The following is a 21,897-nucleotide window of genomic DNA, read 5'->3' on the forward strand; positions in this document are numbered from 1 at the left end:
TGGGTAAATAATATAATTCATATGTTGCAGTTTGCATTATAAAATAAAACGTTTGTTCCTGTACGGCTGGACTCCTCAGTACTCGGCGTTGAATACCATGAAAGTTAGTTTGTGGATTTTCAGCTGTTTTTTGTTTGTTTTTTAAATTGTGTGTGTGTGTGTGTGTGTGTATTTTTTTTTTCTTTTCTTTCCCCCCCCCCCCCCCCCCATCCATTTTGGAAGAGGAAAAGATGTTCAGTGATCCTCAAGTCGACAGGAAATTAACACAGGTCACAGGTAAACTGATCGCTTCAGAAACAGAGTCACTTCAACCTGTTGGGGAGACTTCAGAATTTATTTCGTCTCCTTTGCTTAATAACTGTGAGCTTGTAGCATACTTCATTCAATAGAAAACACAAACTTGAGTGGGGGGGGGGGGCATTTATTTGTGATTGTTTAACAGACACAGGTATTCATTGCCACTAATATAATTCCTCACATGTAAATTCAATTAACTGCAGAAAGAGCTCAGCATACACACACTATCACAGGCTCCAGTGTCTGCTGGCAAGCCAAAAATGAAATTCACTTGTTCTTTCTCAAGCACAACTTTTGACATACTATTCTTTTAAAACCCAATAAAGGGTTGTTTAGTTGGCTATCCTGTTTATTTGAACCGTTCGTAATTTAAAAGTCTATACTGTACTCTGTGGCTCATATGTTTAGATACACTAACTTTGTAAAAATTTATATATAGCCCTAATTTGCGGTCAACGCTAACGTACAGGGAACAGTATGCCACAAGATACAGGTAAGAAGGCTGCTGACCAAAGAGGAGAGGAGTTGTGCATGAGTCCGATGGCTGAGCCAACAGGTATACATCACGGGTGGTCTTACTGAACATTATGTGGATGGAGTCTCCACCAGATTTATTAATTCTATTGAATGAATTATAATAATAAAAAGAGTGATCTATGCACGTTTTCAGCAGAGTCTGAACCAATCTTTCAGAATTAAAAACAAAGTACTAATTTCTGCAATGTAGTATATGACCAATAGAGGGCGTCAAAGTAAAGGCATAAATTACATCGTCCATTCCCCAACTCTCTGTGAATGGTACTCATGGCCTTTCATCAGTGGGCCTTGATCAGTGGTTGTTGATCAATGGTCATGAGAATTTGCATAGTTAGGATGAAGGAACTGACCTCACAAGGATGTTAAACTCGTTTTTTTTTTTAGTTTTTTTTTTTTTTTTATCAAGGGCCACATACAGCCCACTTTGATCTTAAACCGGCCAGACCACTGAAACCCTCCTTTCTATTGTTGTAAAGACGATTACCTGCACATTTAACCCCTGAAATAGTTTAATATAAGAAAAAGAAGTACTATTCTGACAGTATATCCTACATTTTCCACATGATATAGAAATTCTGCTGGAGGAAATGAAAGAAATCTTTCAGTGCTACACTTTGGGCTTAAATTTTAAGAAATGTGTAAAATTACAGAAGAAATTCTGGTAACTCAGCCCAGACAGTCTGTGTTCTTCTCTAAAGTAGACAAGGCAGGACGTGGATACTCTCAGTTTTGACAGACTCACTTAGTGCACACTTAAAATAGTTTAGGCCTCTGTAATGCATGCATGCAAATCTAAAGAAACTATTTTCACATCCTGTAAAGCTTTACCATCTGCACCTTCTGTAACATATTTTCCACTAATCTAAGAGATCATTTTTGTTGGTCTAATGCTATTTTACTCGACAGTCCTGCTGTCGGTTATAATGTGCACAATGTAATATGTGGACTTTTAGTGCCTTCAGAAATGCCTTAAACAGTTGTGCTAATTATATGAACTACTTAGTTTATATTAGTAAGAAGTAAATAGTAAACATTCCTCTGGTTTTTACAAAGGTCTACCTGAAGATAAATTGGTCACATGCAGTACTATGCAAATATTTTAATCACGCCTCATTTCTTTATATTTTGTTTACAAGAAGCCAGAGTTTCTATTGTTTTATTTCTTTTAAGTGCTCTTGAGCAATACTTCGCAAAGCTTTCTGAATGTCTTCTTTTTACCTGACCATTTTCAAAGGAATGGGTTTTTTTTGTTTGTTAAACCACTTAACCCTGAACCATGCACTTCAAGAAGGCTGCAGAACTATTCCTAAAGACTACTTAAAAAATTATGAGAAAGCTTGCCTAAGACATCTGAGATTCCAGTGATTGTACCAAATAGTGGCTTTCGAGTTCATTAGCATTGCAAAAACTCAGTTTTTCCCTTATATGTTGTTATTTCCATTTATGTTTTTAAAGTTTAAATAAATCACTGCACCCTTTTCCAGTTTTCCTTGCAAAAGTTTACCATTTTAAGTACTAAACAAAGGAAACTCCAATCGGTTTGAGCCTGAAAGTCTAAACTCAGGGAGAAATCCCACGAATGGGGCGTGGCCTACAGCCTCGCCATTTTCCTCCTGTGTTGTTGTTAGCTTGCTGGCTAAGCTGACTGTCAGCCCGGTTTCTGCAGTTAAACGAGTCAGTGCATGATTTAAATACAACAGGTGTGTTATTGCAGCGGTTACCAACGTCCCTGCTTTCCCCGTGACCATGGACGAGGAATATTACAGCGGTTCCGGAGACTGGGAAGGCACGGAGGGTAGCATGGTGAGATCGCGACTTGTTGCTGTTTTGCTCTCGGTTAGCTAGCCAGCATTAGCATCGCTGGAGTCACAGCAGCTGATGATTAATTGTCAGACCCTCGTTATCTTTAATACAAGAGCTGATGTGCTGAGACAAGTGCTTCCGGTACTCTAAAGATGCATTGTATAGTCTAAACTCTGGCTTTGTTAGCCAGCTGCAGGCTAACTAACGACACAGCTGCTTCATGTTCATGTTACAAACTGGTGATCAACTCGCTATAGGTTCAAGTTTGTTTTATTTCTGACTAAAATATCTGATAAAATAAATTGATAAAACATATTTTATCTCTGATTTGGAACAACAGAAAACAGAATCGACTGTTTTGATAGTGTTCACACAGTCGTGGTTACAAAGGAGAAATCGCACCTGTGTCAATTCTAAGGTTTTGTAAATCAGGACATGATAAAAATTGACCCACTTTGGGCCAAGCTTTAGCTGTTGGACCATTTGACTCTAGAACACTTTGGTATACCGAGGAGCTCATAGTTGACTCAATGTTTACAAGACGCTCAGGTCCTGTGGCTGCAAAACGAGTCCAAATCATCAGCCCTCCACCACGAACTTTAACCTTTAACATGATAACTGAAGTCTGTAGAGTCTGAGATGTAGTTCTTGGGTTTTTGCAGTTTTTCTGAGCATGGCATGCTCTGACTTTGAGGTGAATTTGATGGGATGGGTTCTCTGGGGAACAGAGACACCTGAATGCTCCAGAGCAGCAAACTGCCAGTTAGGGCTGCCACGATTGGTCGACTAGTCACGATTACGTCAACTATCAAGATCGTCGACGGCTAATTTAATAGTCGATGCTTGTTTGAAGCTTTGTAAGATCCCAAAAGACGCAAGAATAAGTAGTAGAATTTAAGAGTGTAATAACGGACTGAAATAGAAGATGGTAGCACTGCATGTACAAGGATGCCAGCTGCCATTAAACCCTGAAGAAGAAGAAGCTGTGTATGTAATCAACATCGTGAGTGAAGTATTGTGATAACGCATCGTGCAGTGTCTGGTGATTGTCACTTCTAGGAACGGATGGTTTTTATTATGTCCTCATATATAAACTATGACTGTAGAAGTTAAGTTTGCCTTCAATATGGCACCTTGTTCCGTTTTTAGTGTGCATGTTTTTCAAACAGTAGTAAATCAGGATAAGGTGATAGTCACATAGACCTGTATTCAACTAGAAGAGACAAGAAAATAAGCTCAAATTGTTAGAGCTGTGTGTTTTAAGCGAAACTTCTGCTTAGTTACTGAACTGAAGCACAAACCTGATGTCTACATATCCGTGTCTTTTAACTTGGATGATTATTAGGAAACCTGCTCAGTCTAATAATAACATCTTGTATAGCACCTGTCGATTCTCCTCTACCTTGTAGCTACACCATAATATGTCACTATATGCAAATGAGAACCAGAGTATTACTTATTATTCCCAAGATAGATGAATCACTTTAGAAGCATCTGCATCACTGTGTATTTCAGGAGGATGGTTACGGTGAAGGAGAAAATGATGGGAAAATCCAGGAAGCTTGCCTGGAGAAATTCTCCAGCAGGGATTACATCATGGAGCCTGCTATCTTCAGCACCCTCAAAACGTAAGTGTCTGCACTCTCATGTAAATGTAATATAAGTTTTGTTAAAAAGACATTTATTGATTAACAACCATGTTGTTTCTGCAGGTATTTTCAAGCAGGTGGCTCTCCAGAACATGTCATCCAGCTTCTCTCTGAAAATTACTCTGCCGTGGCTCAGACTGTTAATCTGCTGGCTGAGTGGCTCATCCAGATGGGTACCTGTCAGACTACTCGTCTTACTGTTGTTGTGTCAGAAAGCTATTTTTAGTTTGTCTTACTGATGGCTTTTCATTAATGTGTAATGTAATTATTCAGGTGTGGAGCCTGCACAGGTCCAAGAACGAGTAGAAAATCACCTCAAGAGTCTTCTGATAAAACACTTTGACCCCCAGAAAGCTGATTCCATCTTCACCGTTGAGGGAGAGGTGAGATCTCTAAACACCCGGGGTAATTACATATATGACAAATGAAAGTGGTGAGAAACCTTGAGAAACCAGTCTCCTGCCCTTTTAGACTCCTGCTTGGCTTGAGCAGATGATAGCGCACACAACGTGGAGAGATCTCTTCTATAAGCTGGCGGAGGCTCACCCAGATTGCCTGATGCTCAACTTCACTGTAAAGGTATAGTAGTAGCTGTGGAAACAGTAAGAGCAGCAGGTGCTGAAGATTAGGACATGAACACAAACTAACCAATAGAAAGAGTCAAGTTAAAGATTTTAACTTTAAATTTGTTTCTGATGTTCTGTCATTGTGGTTTACACTCATTGGACACATTATTAGGGACACTTTGCTTGGAGCAGAACTGCCTTAATTCTTCATGCTGGGAAAATTCCTCAGATTTTGGTCCACATTGATCCTGTGCAACGTTCAAAGTCACTTATATCAACTTTCTTTCTCATTCTGATGCTCGTTTAATCTTCAGCAGGTTGCCTTGATCATGTCTACACACACTGATCTGCCATGTGACTGATATGATTTGTATGACCGATTTAAGAATCAGATATTCAGAGACATTTGCATCTAATTTTTTTCAGACACATGAAACACAGACAGATTTATCTGTGTTTTATTTTTTATGTGTAGTTTTTTTTATTTATTTGTATATGCTCTGTCCAACTCTTCTTAGATCAGTTAGATTTTGTTTTAGTGAGATCCCATGTAAGTATTGGCAGCAGGGAAGTTGCAGAGGGCCCTCTGGTGGACAAACTATGCAACAGTTAATGCCAATACCAATAGATCAGCAGAAAAGGTAATGTAGGCCTGCCAGTAAATCAGTCTGGCTCTGCATGGGTTTGACTCATTAGTTATTTTTGTTAATGTGCAGCTAAACAGGTGCACATAAAAACATGGTCAGTAAGTGTATTGTTGTAATTGTAATTCACACGATTATGAAAATTCACCTTAATAGAATCATTTTTCTTATTTTTTTGATACATTTTTGCAGCTTGATGACTTGGACTGTCACTGCTTCTTTTCAGTATTGTGTTTGTGTTTGTTTAGCTCATTTCAGATGCAGGTTACCAGGGCGAGATCACCAGCGTGTCCACAGCCTGCCAACAGCTGGAAGTTTTCTCTCGGGTGTTGAGAACATCTTTGGCCACGCTGCTAGACGGAGGAGAAGAAAACCTGGAGAAGAACCTGCCCGAATTTGCTGTGAGGATTACTTTGCGTGTCTGTTCTGTCAACCATCAAAGATCTGTAAAATATGTATCTTTTTGTCTCTATGTGCCACTTTTTTAAAAGTGCTGTAAGTAATGGTCTCTGATGAGCTGCGCCCGACTCTTTCCAACAGAAAATGGTGTGTCACGGTGAGCACACCTACCTCTTTGCCCAGGCAATGATGTCCATCCTTGCTCAGGAGGAACAGGGAGGTTCAGCTGTCCGCAGGATCGGCCAGGAGGTGCAAAAGTCTGCACATGAGAGGTAACGTTGTCAACGGATGTGGTCAAAGTGATCAAGCGAATGTGATTAACTGTGAGATTAGAGTTTTGTGGATGAGCTTGAGTAATAAAAACGATGCAATAAAGGTGGTTTATATTGCAGAGGTCACGATGCCAGTCAGATAACCCTTGCGCTTGGTACAGCGGCAGCCTACCCTCGAGCCTGCCAGGCTCTCGGCGCCATGTTGTCCAAAGGAGCCCTGAATCCTGCTGATATAACAGTTCTGTTCAAGATGTTTAGCAGCATGGACCCTCCTCCTGTCGAACTGGTGAGTTCAGAACATTCTTCCTGCTGTTTATGTTCAGTGTTTACTAACTAAAGCACTCTGAATTTAAGCACTTGTCTGTCTTGTCTTTAGATCAGAGTGCCAGCCTTTCTCGACCTGTTTATGCAGTCGCTTTTCAAGCCTGGATCGAAGATCAACCAAGACCATAAACACAAATACATCCACATTTTAGCCTATGCTGCCAGTGTGGTGGAGACCTGGAAAAAGGTACAAAAAACAATGATGCTGTGTGCATTGTTAATTTAAATCATATAATAATGAAAATATGCTTATTTTATCCCAATTCCAGAACAAGCGAGTGAACATTAATAAAGATGAGCTGAAGTCAACCTCTAAGGCTATTGAGACCGTGCACAACCTGTGCTGCAATGAGAACAAAGGAGCCACAGAGCTGATTGCTGAGCTCGGCACTTTGTACCAGTGCATCAGGTGAGTGTTTGACAAGAGCTTTCAAATATGAAATATTGGTTAGTTGGTTTCATCGTATCTAATGCGACTCTTCTATCATCTAACACACTAATCTTAACCCCATCATGCAGTGAATCTTTGTAAAGGAGTGTAAGGGTTATTGAGACATGTTGCAATGGTTGTTAAGCATCGTTTTACCAGGAAAAGATGCACTTTTAATCAGTGAAAATGAACAAGGTTATTTATTAGAATACAGCTCTTTCAGTGCTCACTGCACCATCGTAGTTACTTTCACCTCTGTTTTTCTTTCTGAAGCAACAAATCTAGTGATGTTACCAGACTGTGCAGTTAATTTTGATATTTTCATAGGCACTGAAAACAGTTCAATATTTTGAAGCAGAACCCGTACAGTCGGATTTGTGTGTCATAATGTTTTCATTGTTGTAGAGTAAGGTCTGTAGTAAGAGTAGGAAGTATATTGTGTTAAAGAAGAAACAAAGGGGAAACTTGAAGCAACAGCATTTTTAATATGTTGATCTTCAGTTAATCATTCAAAGCCTGAATACAGCCGAGCTCGAGCTGATGGGCTTCCAAGATTTACCAGAAGAAATGTGCAAATGAAAAATCTATTTACATGTATGATTATTTAGTTTTATACCATTAGAATCTATTGTGTGTATATACGGTACAGAAGGGTTCAAATATTGGTACTTAAAGTAAAACCGGAGTTTGAGAGCCAGACTTCCACACTGACTGACTGTCTGTGTGTTCAGGTTTCCAGTGGTTGCTATGGGAGTTCTGAAGTGGGTGGACTGGACGGTGTCCGAGCCGCGGTACTTCCAGCTGCAAACAGACCACACCCCCGTCCATTTAGCTTTACTGGATGAGGTGCGACACTGCTGCAAGATGAAAGATTAAATTGTGTTTAATTTGCGGAGCTTAAAGTTCAAACATTAAAATTTTCTCTGCACAGATCTGTACATGTCACCAGCTGCTGCACCCGCAGGTCCTCCAGCTGCTCATCAAGCTCTTTGAGACCGAGCACTCTCAGCTGGACGTCATGGAGCAGGTGGGCGTTGTGTGCCTCGCATGCTTTTAATTCCAGCTTGTTAACAGACGCCTGTGTGTTGTAGCTCTGAGCTGACAGCATGTTTGTTTTATTTCCCCCTCCAGTTGGAGTTGAAGAAGACTCTGCTGGACCGAATGGTTCACCTGCTGAGTCGTGGCTACGTGCTGCCCGTCGTCAGCTACATCCGCAAATGTCTGGAGAAACTCAACACAGATATCTCCCTCATTAGATATTTTGTCACTGAGGTAACAGCTGCTTATGGAAATCTGGTTTATGTGTGCACTCTTTCCTGTCAGGTCTGTTCTCCTGTTGTTTGTTCAATTTCAGCTTTGCACAGATTAATGTTCACCGTTTCCATTCCTGTTATTGGATAGTGACGTCTTTACCCGAGTAGTTGGTATATTTGATCTAGAATCTTCATAAAACACCTGAAGTTGATGCTCTATAATTGGTAAATGTGGAAATAAGACACTGTTTCAGTACATCAGACCTTTGTGAACAGAGCTCAGTGTGAGATATTTCTCTTAAAGGTGCTGGATGTGATCGCGCCTCCCTATACGTCGGACTTTGTTCAACTCTTCTTGCCGATCCTTGAGAACGACAGCATCGCAGGAACGATCCGCACAGATGGAGAACACGACGCTGTTGCTGAGTTTATCGGTAAGTGGCGAGAAAGGAAAGTTTATAGAAAGTCTATTATTCCTTTAATAAATAAAAGGAAGTCTTTGGGCTCTCATCCGTCTGAAGCACTAACATGTGGGTGATTGTTTTTCAGCCCACTGCAAGTCAAACTTCATCATGATCAACTGATGTGGAATTGACACCCAAAAAGGGAGACGTAAAGGAGGTGGAAGATCTATTATCTGATAAGCAGGTGCTTGTGGCTGAAGCACATAGCTTGGAGGTGGATTTTTCATTTTGGCAAAGTGAAGTGGAAATTAGTTTCTGTTAAGGAAACATGAAAGCAGATGTGACTGTCGCTGAGCTGGCTGAGTGGTGTGAAAGTAATGACCCAGATTTATCTGACGATGCAGCTGAACGTTGCTTTTTTTTACCTGTATATTTGATTTTCTATATTTTATGTTGGTCTGAGCTCTTTTAAAATAAACTTTAAAATGTTGCTTGTTTCTGTTTTTGTTTTTCATACAGTCTCAGACTGCGTAAATATAATCAGCTCCCTCTCGTGCATTTTATTTGCATGAGAGTTTGTTTTAATATGGAGATCTGTAAACCTCAAAAGCCGCATATTTAATTGAAGGAGGTAATTACACGCCACTTTTATTTGAAGTTTTTGTTTTCGGTTTGTTTCCAGGCTGACTTTGACGATTTCAGGTTAGTTCTTATAATTTTCATAGTTTTCTTTCGTCTTTTAATGATACGAGATATTTCTCAGATGCAGATTTAAGAAATTTAAAATACTAATTGCAAGGCAAACAGTACTGGAGGTAGTGAACTCACAATCTCAAAAATACATCACCAAAGCCTTTGAAGCTGGTTGTGTAAGACATTTAAATACATTGTTTTATTTTTCCCATTCGGTGTATTGTGACCTCTCCCTCTTTTTAAAGCTAGGGGTCATTAGCATCAGTGGTCCCCTGCTAAGTCCTAGTGAACCAATGACTGTTTAACGATGCAAATTAGACCTCTTTAAAACATATTGTTTAGTTCTACCTTTCTTTTCTTTTGTGTATGCTGACAGCCTTTCTGCACTCCTTACTGTCTTAAGAATTGTAAAAATGTCACTTCTGTAGTTATCTAAATACTTACCATTGGCTAACAATGACAAATGGTAGAGGAAGTGTTCCTTTAGGAGAAGCAGCACCTGTGTAGTCAGGTGTATTGAAACACCTGACTACACCAGCAGACAGGCAATCACCACTGAGAGAGGATCTGTATCTGTTAATCTTTATCACTAAAAATGTGTTCACAAATGAACATGGGTTCAAAGAGAAGCAACATCTTCCCTGCTGGCGTGTAAGAATGTTGCTCTTCAGATGGCTTGAAGGAAACTGCAACTTCCTGATAAAGGCCTTCACCGGGCTGTGCATTTCACCTGCACAGGCTCTTGATTTACAGTTGGTATGTAGTTCATTCTTTGCAGGTCTGTCACATTAATAGAAAATGCAAGATCTGCTTTTCAGTCTGAATTTTCCACTCACTTTAATTTCTGCTCTCAGGTCCTACACTCTCTCTAGCTTTACCCAGGCCGAGCCACCTGATAGTTTTTCCTTCCCACTGTCGCCACGTGCTTCCTCATAAGGAATCACCCGATTGTTTGGCTTTCTCTGTAAACGAGAAAACTCAATCAGGTGATGGTATAAAGGGCCGTGAGGCGACAGTGATTCGATACTATACAAATAAAATGGAACTGATTTGAATTAACTAATAGAAAACTTGTTTTTACCTTTCTGTGCCTTTTCTCCTTTTGTGTATCTGCTGGTATGAAGACTGCTTATTTTGCAAAAAGCTTCTTTCAGTAAACTTCAGAAGCCTCTGAAATGTACTGGGCAAACTGCATCTTCCAAAGATCATCACTGTGTATTGGAGGAAATCATCTCCACCTGACTGACATCAATTAATGACGTGTGTATTAAAGTAAAGACAGTGGATGGTAAAATAGAAAAGCCTGAGAGGTTTCTATGAAACATTCTAACTCAAAGGACAGATGAAGTGTTTATTGGTACAGTTTGAAAACAAATTGTCACAATGAAATATTTTGGGTACAAAGTGTTCATCATAAAACAAATGGCAAATTACAAGAATCTATATTTGACTCAAACTGCACACAAAGGCACACAAAGTATGTTTATTTCAGTTTTTGCATTCATCCCTGTGTAGTGCAACATTGTCAGTAGCAGTAACGCCACACACTGCAAACATTTGGCGTCAGAGCAGTGCAGCAGAAAGTGTGATAGTTGTGTTCTTTGGCTGAATCACTGTGAATTTACAAATTAAAACTAAAAGCTTTCCTATGCTGTCTCAATACTGTAGGTTACAAAAAACCCTCTTTATTTACTGTGATGACTGTTGCATGGCCTGAATTTTTCTGCAGAACAAAAACTTGCATCATTCTTCTTTCTGATAAAACCCTTTAAAAGTTTAAATCTGTAAAACAGCCTGCACACCTCTCTGTGGTAATCAGACAGTTTGAATCGGCATAAACAGTTTGATATTCAGCTGGAAGACCCTGATAATGATTTAGGTTTAAAAAAAGAAAAACCTGAACTTATTCCCTTCTTAACATTAAAACACAAAAAGCTTTTCTTTGGAAGGCATCGGAGTGTCTGCCCACAATCTGACACTGGGCTCCTCTAGAGGTAGTCCTTGGGTACGATTGGGTCTCCGTACATGCAGTCCTCCTCTACTGCCAGGTTGTACTTACTGCCACTTCCTCCCTTGTAGGCACTGGTCACGATCCTGAGCCAGCCCTTTTCACCCTGAAGGCAAAAATAAAGAAGCCAAGACTTAAATAAGAAAGTCATTCTTTTAAGAAATCAGATACAGGATTTCTTTCTCAAATGAAATAATATTCTTGTATTTGTGACCGCGAAAATGCATTTGATTTGTTAAAACCGGCTGCAAATTAAACAGCAACGAGAGGACATTTCATTAGCTATCTGGCATCGACTCACCCATGGCTCTCCCCAAGAGTTGCGTACGATCCAGTATTCGACATCGTCTTCCACTCCCCATCCTGCCACTGACACGATGTGGTTGATGAAGGCCTCCTCCTGGTACTCAGAGTAGAGACCTCCAGTGTACGCATCCAGCTTATCTGTGGCCATAATCCCGCAGCTAAGAAATTAAAAATCATTAAATACCACAGGTTACTTCCTCTTTCTGCTTAAAAGTTGCAGCAGTCACTGATGAGTTTAATGCTCTGCTGCACTGACAACATTTCAGCAGCAGATGATTGGATGCTGAAATGATGAAGCCTAGAGAAGCTACTTTAAACCACAGATCTTCTTGACTGCAGATAGAATTTAATAAACATTTATTTCCAAGACAGAAACATGATTCAAAGAAACTACAAAAGCTGCTCAACCCACCACCTTCTAAACAGAGTCAAAATGGGTCAGGGTTGTCAAACTGCCAGGGACAGGCAAATACACTTTACTAACATCACACTATAATGATTGTAGCTTATGTATGTACAGTACGTTCCCCATCACCCCCTAGACGAGCAGACCGACCTTGATGAAACTATATCTATATTTCGCATTCAACTATTTTATGCGATTCCCACAATCGTATATATTGGTACATTTGCTAGTAATAAATAATACAAGGCCCACTCTTACAATCAAACCTTCAACAAAAACTCAACTAGCTGCCATCACACAATTCAGTAAGTGAAGCACAAATATATACTTTGCTCACAAAAATCCTTGTGTAAAAGCGAAACACTATGCCTTTCATTGGGTTTTTACACATTTCCAAAAATCTCAACATGACAACTCAATGACTGGGAAATGTCAATAAAATTGGATGCTTATTAAAACCTAAGAACTACAAATACTCTCATCTGTCATTGCAATCACTTTATAATCTGCAAATAATGAGGATTTGCCCTCTGAGGTTTAAGTTTGACATGTGCCTATAATGCCACAAATGACAATTCACTTTCACTGCAATTGAAGGCGGTATATAAAACTACACTTCTGTCCTACTGAAGCTCAACCCAGAGACAAACGGTTTCAGTATAATCTTTATGTAGCTCCAACAGCTTCACACCTCAGATTTCAACTAACAGAAACGAGACAAGAGGAAGTAGGAGTATTCTAGCTGCACCATATTTAGTACCCGATCACACTACAAACTCTCGTGCATCATGTGCTTATTGTCATCACATTCATATACTGTATTTTTAACAAAATGTGAGTACATTTTGTTGAGTGGAAACTGAGTGGATAATGGAACCAAACCTTGAAAGGGAGAAATGTCACATGAGTCATACTTTTGATTCTTTTAAAAATCTGCGGGTGGATCGATCCAAATATTAATTTTTATAGATACCGGTGCTAGTGTTGCTATCAGATCAATACTTGTGTGTTATGATCCATTCAATATGTAGCCCGCTTCATTGTTTTAAATATATATATTTTTGGGAATTGAAAAAAATGATACCTCAAACATGTACTTTGTCTCGACTGTCACGTCTATTTATTTATAGCCTGTACCACATTTAAACAAATGAAAGTTGGCCCAAAGAACAAATTAATTATTAAATCAGCGATTTCATGTTTACAGAATTTGTATATCGATGACAATTTTTCTCATAAATCATGACACACTGCTCTCCCCTACATAAGCTGCCTTTATAGTTTGAAAGAATCGGTAACAGTAGTGGCAATACTGCACTTCTAGTTACTTGGTATTGGACAGATACCAAAATTTGTAGTACTGCATAGCTTTTTTCAAATCTACATTGTTATAAATATTTTAAAATTCACTTTGCTAGAACAAAATTATTTTTTAGAGATTTCTTTTTGCCTTTTTAGCAATTATTAGAAAGGAAAGTATGGAATGACAGGAAAAGGTTTAGGGTGGAAATCAGGATTCTAACTAGTGTCCTATGTTGGTTTGGGATATCTGCTTTATTATTAAGATTGAATAATCAAGTAAAACAAAGCAACCAGAATGGACTATTTTATAAACGTATGAAAAAGCTGCAAACCTGATCGGCCCATGCGCGTAAATCTCTGCCATCATCTTCTCTCTCCCACTGACGGATCCGTAATCTCCCACCTTCCACAGGGTGTAGTTACTCACAATATTGCACACTCCAAAAGTGGTGCAGGTGCCACATTGGTTGAATTTATTGCAATCTTTAGAGAGAGAGAAACAGAACATACATGGCTCAGCCTCACAGGGACATGCAGCAGCCAGCCAGGGGAACATTTTGACCTTAAAAACACAAATGTATTTTCTTCTAACAAATTCTGATGAAGTCCTTTAAATATATTTACTAATCTTAGTTGTTGCATATTTGAAAGAGTCTGTCTACTCTTGCACATGTGGTGAAATACAGTAAATCCTGTGCATTTTAGCCTACACTGTGTAAAAACCTTTTAACGTCAATAATCATATTCCCCTAGGTTATCAGAACAGCATTCATCTATCTTGCAGGAGTGTCCTGAGCCAAAACAGGGCCTCTTAGATTAGCACTGAGTAAACATATGATGTTGAAGCATATGATCATCACTCTGGTCACTGTGTACACTGTGAAAGTCTTACCCTGGTCTTTAGCCTGGTAGTTATTACAGGTCTCATCTGGGATCCCGTGATTGTTAGCATATTCCCAAACCCCAGTGTGGTCTCCTCCGTGGCACGAGCCGGCATCACCGCAGTCGATCACATTCTGGACAGACAGGTAGGCAGATGGCCACGCTCCTTTCCGCTTAATGTTGATTCGATCTGATTTAATGCAAATAAGAAATAAGTAGCAGCCATTACTTTCTGTTCATCAATGTCCCTTCTATGGAAAGAAGAAGTGAAAGCACACCTGTGTCATAGTCATGTACAATGTGACATAGTTAAGCTTTGCTGAGTCATACCTGCCATCGCACTGGTGCTGCCATGTGCCCAGCAGGACCCACAGTACTGGGGAATGTGCTGGTTGCGAGTAGTGCTGACGTAGTTGGTGCCATTGATGTTCCTCCAGTCCCACGACTTCGGCAGATCAGAAATCTTCAAATACTCGTGAGGACGAGGTGCGGTCCTGTGAACATACGTGTCATTGCACACAGTTACTGGATCAGTCTGATGTTTAAGTTTAATGTCCCCGCTACAACATATAAAGTCTGTTTGAAAATCTTCTTGCTCTTCTGTTTCAGTTCCTCTCTTTAAAAAAATAACTTTTAAAGTCTTGATACAAGATGCAAAATAATTGTCCTTCTCACTAGTCTGATGTGCAAAACCTCACATTACAGCTGCAGTATTGAGAAGAATACACAGATATCGTGTGCTCTGTCAGTCCATACCATATAGATTACACATATTACTGGTATTACACAAATGTAATACCGGTAACATACAAAATGAGCCACCCCTCATTTCTTTAGATTTTGCTCAGAAAATGGGAAATTGGTGCAGTACTTTATTGAAATACAGTATATTAAGCAAAAACAGGGTTTGCACAGTTCTAACTTATCTTTCGGGTCTTGTGTCTCAGGTCTTTTTTTCACTATTTCTTAAGGACATTGTTTATCTGCTGCAGAGAGTTTTTTAAGCCCTGCAACATTTTCATTGTTCCTCTATTTTTCCAGTTTCCTTAATTTTTAAGGACACATTACACTACATGCATATGCCAACTTTCCAGCCAATAGCACAGCTTGTTGAAAAAAAAAAATACTATTTTATATCTCTCACTGTGTGTTTCATAGATTTAACAGAAGAAATTGGAACAAATAATTGTACTTATGCTAGGAAAAATGGTTCTTTTTTTGTAGACACAACACTGGTTAATCCCTTGGTCAGGTCAGATACAATGACTAGACTAAAAAGGAGAGAAAAAACAGACAATGTCCAAAGAAAAACCGTGAAAGACCTTTAGAGAGCCTGAAGAACTACTTTAAAGATCACATTAAAAAAATTACAAGGCAAGTCTGGCTCCTTGGAAGCAAAATATAAAGACATGAGGGGAAGTTTGAGAGTTTGCAAAGCACTGCAAATCCTTCTTTAACATACCGAATATCTATTTTTGCACTGGTTTCAGAAATATGGCACAAATCAGTTCAAGTTCAAACTAAATAGCTCTCAATTTTATTGTTTTTATTTCACATAGAAGCGCAGATTGCACATAAAGACGCCTTGTATTTAATATTTGTTCTGACGGAGATTTGGGAACTACACGTTGTTATTTCTGAACTCCTGGCTGTTTAGCAGCTGTTTTTGAATCTAAATGAGTCTTTGGGGGCTGATGGTTGAGCTGCAGGGAACTTCCGCAAAAACGGATCCGCCAAATCCCGTGACTTGTACCGACCGAGAAAACAGGTTTTTTTCTTTTGTTACACATTCCAAAAACAAAGCAAATAAAACAAGGGATTTAAACGGTCTGATTTTGACTTCCAGTACATCTGTGTACGGCTTATTTAATTCTTTTATATTGAATTATTTATTCATATAAATCTATTAAAGAATAAATAACTTCTTAGTTAAGGTTATTTACAATAGCCAGTTTAGCTAACAGACGGCTGTCGCGAGCCTCGGTTAGTTACTTAGATACTTAAACCCGCTTCTCTTTATAGTTTAAACTACTTGCTATGCTTTATGTAAAAAAGCGACATAAGCTTTTGTTGAACTTACCGCAGTCCAAAGCCGCCTCTCTTCGGTGAGGGGACATAGCACGGCTCCTTCTGCTTAAAAAATACTCCAGCCGACACCTCAGACAGCACGGCCGAAAAAAGCACAAGAACCGCGGCTTTGAGAGCCATCTCTGACACCGAGCAGTGCTTTAGTTACGGGACCAGAAGATACTCACTTCTAGAGTTTTAGTCCGCTGCATAAATAACCTGAGAGTGAGTTGGGTGGATGCAAGCAGTAAAGATTAACCGGTGCCGATACTAGTCACATGACCCCAACTACGAAAGCCCACGTGCTTTACAAGGAAATCACAAGTCATGTTGTGGCATGTGTGAGAATGCTCTTAGTGTCGCACTGTCTGTGAAGCTCAGTTTTAATAATGTTGTAATGACAGTGAAAAACTATCCTAAACTACAAGAGAGGAATTATTAAGCAATGTGACAAGATAAGATGAAATTAAACATATAAGATTCGTTTTTACAATTCTTAAGACAGTAAGGAGTGCAGAAAGGCTGTCAGCATACACAAAAGAATAAAAGAAAGCTAGAACTAAACAATATGTTTTAAAGAGGTAAACTCCAGAAGCCTCTGAAATGTACTGGGCAAACTGCATCTTCCAAAGATCATCACTGTGTATTGGAGGAAATCATCGGGTAGCATAAATATAGTCTGGTTAGCTAACGGGGCCAAAGGTCATCACTAGATTCTGTTTCCTACCTGAGATGCTCTGCCAGCATCTTCATTTGCAGCTTTCTTGAGTGTCTTTCTAACTTATGTCAAAAGCACGCTCTGCTGGGTGAGATCAGGTGATTGTATTGTTATGGAATAATAAAAGATCGCCATGAAACTGACTGTCAGTTCATCTTCACCTGACTGACGTCAATTAATGACGTGTGTATTAAAGTAAAGACAGTGGATGGTAAAATAGAAAAGCCTGAGAGGTTTCTATAAAACATTCTAACTCAAAGGACAGATGAAGTGTTTATTGGTACAGTTTGAAAACAAATTGTCACAATGAAATATTTTGGGTACAAAGTGTTCATCATAAAACAAATGGCAAATTACAAGAATCTATATTTGACTCAAACTGCACACAAAGGCACACAAAGTATGTTTATTTCAGTTTTTGCATTCTTCCCTGTGTAGTGCAACATTGTCAGTAGCAGTAACGCCACACACTGCAAACATTCGGCATCAGAGCAGTGCAGCAGAAAGTGTGATAGTTGTGTTCTTTGGCTGAATCACTGTGAATTTACAAATTAAAACTAAAAGCTTTTCCTATGCTGTCTCAATACTGTAGGTTACAAAAAACCCTCTTTATTTACTGTGATGACTGTTGCATGGCCTGAATTTTTCTGCAGAACAAAAACTTGCATCATTCTTCTTTCTGATAAAACCCTTTAAAAGTTTAAATCTGTAAAACAGCCTGCACACCTCTCTGTGGTAATCAGACAGTTTGAATCGGCATAAACAGTTTGATATTCAGCTGGAAGACCCTGATAATGATTTAGGTTTAAAAAAAGAAAAACCTGAACTTATTCCCTTCTTAACATTAAAACACAAAAAGCTTTTCTTTGGAAGGCATCGGAGTGTCTGCCCACAATCTGACACTGGGCTCCTCTAGAGGTAGTCCTTGGGTACGATTGGGTCTCCGTACATGCAGTCCTCCTCTACTGCCAGGTTGTACTTACTGCCACTTCCTCCCTTGTAGGCACTGGTCACGATCCTGAGCCAGCCCTTTTCACCCTGAAGGCAAAAATAAAGAAGCCAAGACTTAAATAAGAAAGTCATTCTTTTAAGAAATCAGATACAGGATTTCTTTCTCAAATGAAATAATATTCTTGTATTTGTGACCGCGAAAATGCATTTGATTTGATAAAACCAGCTGCAAATTAAACAGCAACGAGAGGACATTTCATTAGCTATCTGGCATCGACTCACCCATGGCTCTCCCCAGGAGTTGCGTACGATCCAGTATTCGACATCGTCTTCCACTCCCCATCCTGCCACTGACACGATGTGGTTGATGAAGGCCTCCTCCTGGTACTCAGAGTAGAGACCTCCAGTGTACGCATCCAGCTTATCTGTGGCCATAATCCCGCAGCTAAGAAATTAAAAATCATTAAATACCACAGGTTACTTCCTCTTTCTGCTTAAAAGTTGCAGCAGTCACTGATGAGTTTAATGCTCTGCTGCACTGACAACATTTCAGCAGCAGATGATCGGATGCTGAAATGATGAAGCCTAGAGAAGCTACTTTAAACCACAGATCTTCTTGACTGCAGATAGAATTTAATAAACATTTATTTCCAAGACAGAAACATGATTCAAAGAAACTACAAAAGCTGCTCAACCCACCACCTTCTAAACAGAGTCAAAATGAGTCATACTTTTGATTCTTTTAAAAATCTGCGGGTGGATCGATCCAAATATTAATTTTTATAGATACCGGTGCTAGTGTTGCTATCACATCAATACTTGTGTGTTATGATCCATTCAATATGTAGCCCGCTTCATTGTTTTAAATATATATATTTTTGGGAATTGAAAAAATTATACCTCAAACATGTACTTTTTGTGTTGACTGTCAGGTCTACTTATTTATAGCCTGTACCACATTTAAACAAATGAAAGTTGGCCCAGAGAACTAATTAATTATTAAATCAGTGATTTCATGCTTACAGAATTTGTATATCGATGACAATTTTTCTCATAAATCATGACACACTGCTCTCCCCTACATAAGTATGGAATGACAGGAAAAGGTTTAGGGTGGAAATCAGGATTCTAACTAGTGTCCTATGTTGGTTTGGGATATCTGCTTTATTATTAAGATTGAATAATCAAGTAAAACAAAGCAACCAGAATGGACTATTTTATAAACGTATGAAAAAGCTGCAAACCTGATCGGCCCATGCGCGTAAATCTCTGCCATCATCTTCTCTCTCCCACTGACGGATCCGTAATCTCCCACCTTCCACAGGGTGTAGTTACTCACAATATTGCACACTCCAAAAGTGGTGCAGGTGCCACATTGGTTGAATTTATTGCAATCTTTAGAGAGAGAGAAACAGAACATACATGGCTCAGCCTCACAGGAACATGCAGCAGCCAGCCAGGGGAACATTTTGACCTTAAAAACACAAATGTATTTTCTTCTAACAAATTCTGATGAAGTCCTTTAACCTCCTAAGACCCAAACTCTTTCACGGCATGCATTTTTAATTTCTCTTTGATATTTGGGCCGATTGGGACCTGATGAATGTAAAAACAAAGAATTACCAGATCTTTTTTTAACTAATTTTTGTTTCTAAGAAAAATGAAAGCCACATATGAGGATATTCGTTTAAAATTTCGATAGAACAGTGGCAGCATAATGTCCTCGTAAGTGGATATCAGGCCCTTGTAGAGCAAAATTGAGTATTTTGGTCTAAATAACCCAAAATTTGATGTCCACATATTTGGACGCCAGGTCCTAGGAGGTTAAATATATTTACTAATCTTAGTTGTTGCATATTTGAAAGAGTCTGTCTACTCTTGCACATGTGGTGAAATACAGTAAATCCTGTGCATTTTAGCCTACACTGTGTAAAAACCTTTTAACGTCAATAATCATATTCCCCTAGGTTATCAGAACAGCATTCATCTATCTTGCAGGAGTGTCCTGAGCCAAAACAGGGCCTCTTAGATTAGCACTGAGTAAACATATGATGTTGAAGCATATGATCATCACTCTGGTCACTGTGTACACTGTGAAAGTCTTACCCTGGTCTTTAGCCTGGTAGTTATTACAGGTCTCATCTGGGATCCCGTGATTGTTAGCATATTCCCAAACCCCAGTGTGGTCTCCTCCGTGGCACGAGCCGGCATCACCGCAGTCGATCACATTCTGGACAGACAGGTAGGCAGATGGCCACGCTCCTTTCCGCTTAATGTTGATTCGATCTGATTTAATGCAAATAAGAAATAAGTAGCAGCCATTACTTTCTGTTCATCAATGTCCCTTCTATGGAAAGAAGAAGTGAAAGCACACCTGTGTCATAGACTTGTGATGTACAATGTGACATAGTTAAGCTTTGCTGAGTCATACCTGCCATCGCACTGGTGCTGCCATGTGCCCAGCAGGACCCACAGTACTGGGGAATGTGCTGGTTGCGAGTAGTGCTGACGTAGTTGGTGCCATTGATGTTCCTCCAGTCCCACGACTTCGGCAGATCAGAAATCTTCAAATACTCGTAAGGACGAGGTGCGGTCCTGTGAACATACGTGTCATTGCACACAGTTACTGGATCAGTCTGATGTTTAAGTTTAATGTCCCCGCTACAACATATAAAGTCTGTTTGAAAATCTTCTTGCTCTTCTGTTTCAGTTCCTCTCTTTAAAAAAATAACTTTTAAAGTCTTGATACAAGATGCAAAAGAATTGTCCTTCTCACTAGTCTGATGTGCAAAACCTCACATTACAGCTGCAGTATTGAGAAGAATACACAGATATCGTGTGCTCTGTCAGTCCATACCATATAGATTACACATATTACTGGTATTACACAAATGTAATACCGGTAACATACAAAATGAGCCACCCCTCATTTCTTTAGATTTTGCTCAGAAAATGGGAAATTGGTGCAGTACTTTATTGAAATACAGTATATTAAGCAAAAACAGGGTTTGCACAGTTCTAACTTATCTTTCGGGTCTTGTGTCTCAGGTCTTTTTTTCACTATTTCTTAAGGACATTGTTTATCTGCTGCAGAGAGTTTTTTAAGCCCTGCAACATTTTCATTGTTCCTCTATTTTTCCAGTTTCCTTAATTTTTAAGGACACATTACACTACATGCATATGCCAACTTTCCAGCCAATAGCACAGCTTGTTGAAAAAAAAAATACTACTTTATATCTCTCACTGTGTGTTTCATAGATTTAACAGAAGAAATTGGAACAAATAATTGTACTTATGCTAGGAAAAATGGTTCTTTTTTTGTAGACACAACACTGGTTAATCCCTTGGTCAAGTCAGATACAATGACTAGACTAAAAAGGAGAGAAAAAACAGACAATGTCCAAAGAAAAACCGTGAAAGACCTTCAGAGAGCCTGAAGAACTACTTTAAAGATCACATTAAAAAAATTACAAGGCAAGTCTGGCTCCTTGGAAGCAAAATATAAAGACATGAGGGGAAGTTTGAGAGTTTGCAAAGCACTGCAAATCCTTCTTTAACATACTGAATATCTATTTTTGCACTGGTTTCAAGCGACATAAGCTTTTGTTGAACTTACCGCAGTCCAAAGCCGCCTCTCTTCGGTGAGGGGACATAGCACGGCTCCTTCTGCTTAAAAAATACTCCAGCCGACACCTCAGACAGCACGGCCGAAAACAGCACAAGAACCGCGGCTTTGAGAGCCATCTCTGACACCGAGCAGTGCTTTAGTTACGGGACCAGGAGATACTCACTTCTAGAGTATCTATCCTAAATTGCAAGAGAGTAATTATTAAGCAATGTCACAAGATAAGATGAAATTAAACATAAAAGATTCGTTATGTGCTGCTGTTTTGTATGCACATTTCTAGTGTATTACTGTCAGTGAATACTTTATTAGGTACAACTCCTGGTTGGTTGGAACCTTAGTTGTCATTTGAGTACAGTGA

At 39.3% G+C, this 21,897-nt stretch overlaps 3 protein-coding genes across 3 annotated transcripts; 1 reads left to right on the plus strand and 2 right to left on the minus strand.

Annotated features, from left to right (window-relative positions):
• Positions 1 to 2,393: 2,393 nt before the first annotated feature.
• Positions 2,394 to 9,068, plus strand: nelfcd (negative elongation factor complex member C/D). The gene is made up of 15 exons (XM_026168236.1): positions 2,394 to 2,637; positions 4,153 to 4,265; positions 4,350 to 4,459; positions 4,560 to 4,669; positions 4,758 to 4,865; positions 5,745 to 5,897; positions 6,037 to 6,167; positions 6,288 to 6,453; positions 6,544 to 6,678; positions 6,761 to 6,900; positions 7,653 to 7,767; positions 7,853 to 7,948; positions 8,053 to 8,193; positions 8,479 to 8,608; positions 8,724 to 9,068. Exons 1-15 carry the CDS (start codon positions 2,581 to 2,583, stop codon positions 8,756 to 8,758), a joined length of 1,740 nt encoding a protein of 579 aa, XP_026024021.1. The 5' UTR covers positions 2,394 to 2,580; the 3' UTR covers positions 8,759 to 9,068.
• A 1,540-nt stretch (positions 9,069 to 10,608) lies between these two features.
• On the minus strand, positions 10,609 to 16,540 carry LOC113022648 (cathepsin Z). The gene is made up of 6 exons (XM_026168265.1): positions 16,256 to 16,540; positions 14,506 to 14,669; positions 14,186 to 14,365; positions 13,626 to 13,776; positions 11,581 to 11,743; positions 10,609 to 11,385 (listed from the first exon to the last, which is right to left on the minus strand). Exons 1-6 carry the CDS (start codon positions 16,381 to 16,383, stop codon positions 11,260 to 11,262), a joined length of 912 nt encoding a protein of 303 aa, XP_026024050.1. The 5' UTR covers positions 16,384 to 16,540; the 3' UTR covers positions 10,609 to 11,259.
• A 680-nt stretch (positions 16,541 to 17,220) lies between these two features.
• Positions 17,221 to 21,721, minus strand: LOC113022649 (cathepsin Z-like). Its single transcript, XM_026168266.1, has 6 exons — positions 21,528 to 21,721; positions 20,343 to 20,506; positions 20,018 to 20,197; positions 19,156 to 19,306; positions 18,194 to 18,356; positions 17,221 to 17,998 (listed from the first exon to the last, which is right to left on the minus strand). The coding sequence occupies exons 1-6, from the start codon at positions 21,653 to 21,655 to the stop codon at positions 17,873 to 17,875; spliced, it is 912 nt and encodes a 303-aa protein (XP_026024051.1). The 5' UTR covers positions 21,656 to 21,721; the 3' UTR covers positions 17,221 to 17,872.
• Between the last annotated feature and the right edge of the window lie 176 nt (positions 21,722 to 21,897).

The sequence above is a fragment of the Astatotilapia calliptera genome, chromosome 5 (assembly GCF_900246225.1).
Source record: "Astatotilapia calliptera chromosome 5, fAstCal1.2, whole genome shotgun sequence".
Lineage (NCBI taxonomy): Eukaryota > Metazoa > Chordata > Actinopteri > Cichliformes > Cichlidae > Astatotilapia > Astatotilapia calliptera.

Coding starts and splice junctions, on each gene's coding strand:
- nelfcd (XM_026168236.1), top strand. CDS start 2,581: ATGGACGAGGAATATTACAGCGGTTCCGGAGACTGGGAAGGCACGGAG. Junction 4,460..4,559: donor TGAGTGGCTCATCCAGATGG/GTACCTGTCAGA, acceptor GTAATTATTCAG/GTGTGGAGCCTGCACAGGTC. Junction 6,901..7,652: donor ACTTTGTACCAGTGCATCAG/GTGAGTGTTTGA, acceptor CTGTGTGTTCAG/GTTTCCAGTGGTTGCTATGG.
- LOC113022648 (XM_026168265.1), bottom strand. CDS start 16,383: ATGGCTCTCAAAGCCGCGGTTCTTGTGCTTTTTTCGGCCGTGCTGTCT. Junction 11,744..13,625: donor TACGCGCATGGGCCGATCAG/GTTTGCAGCTTT, acceptor TTAATTTCTTAG/CTGCGGGATTATGGCCACAG. Junction 11,386..11,580: donor ACTCTTGGGGAGAGCCATGG/GTGAGTCGATGC, acceptor TTTTGCCTTCAG/GGTGAAAAGGGCTGGCTCAG.
- LOC113022649 (XM_026168266.1), bottom strand. CDS start 21,655: ATGGCTCTCAAAGCCGCGGTTCTTGTGCTGTTTTCGGCCGTGCTGTCT. Junction 20,507..21,527: donor AGAGGCGGCTTTGGACTGCG/GTAAGTTCAACA, acceptor GTATGTTCACAG/GACCGCACCTCGTCCTTACG. Junction 19,307..20,017: donor CTACCAGGCTAAAGACCAGG/GTAAGACTTTCA, acceptor CTCTCTCTAAAG/ATTGCAATAAATTCAACCAA.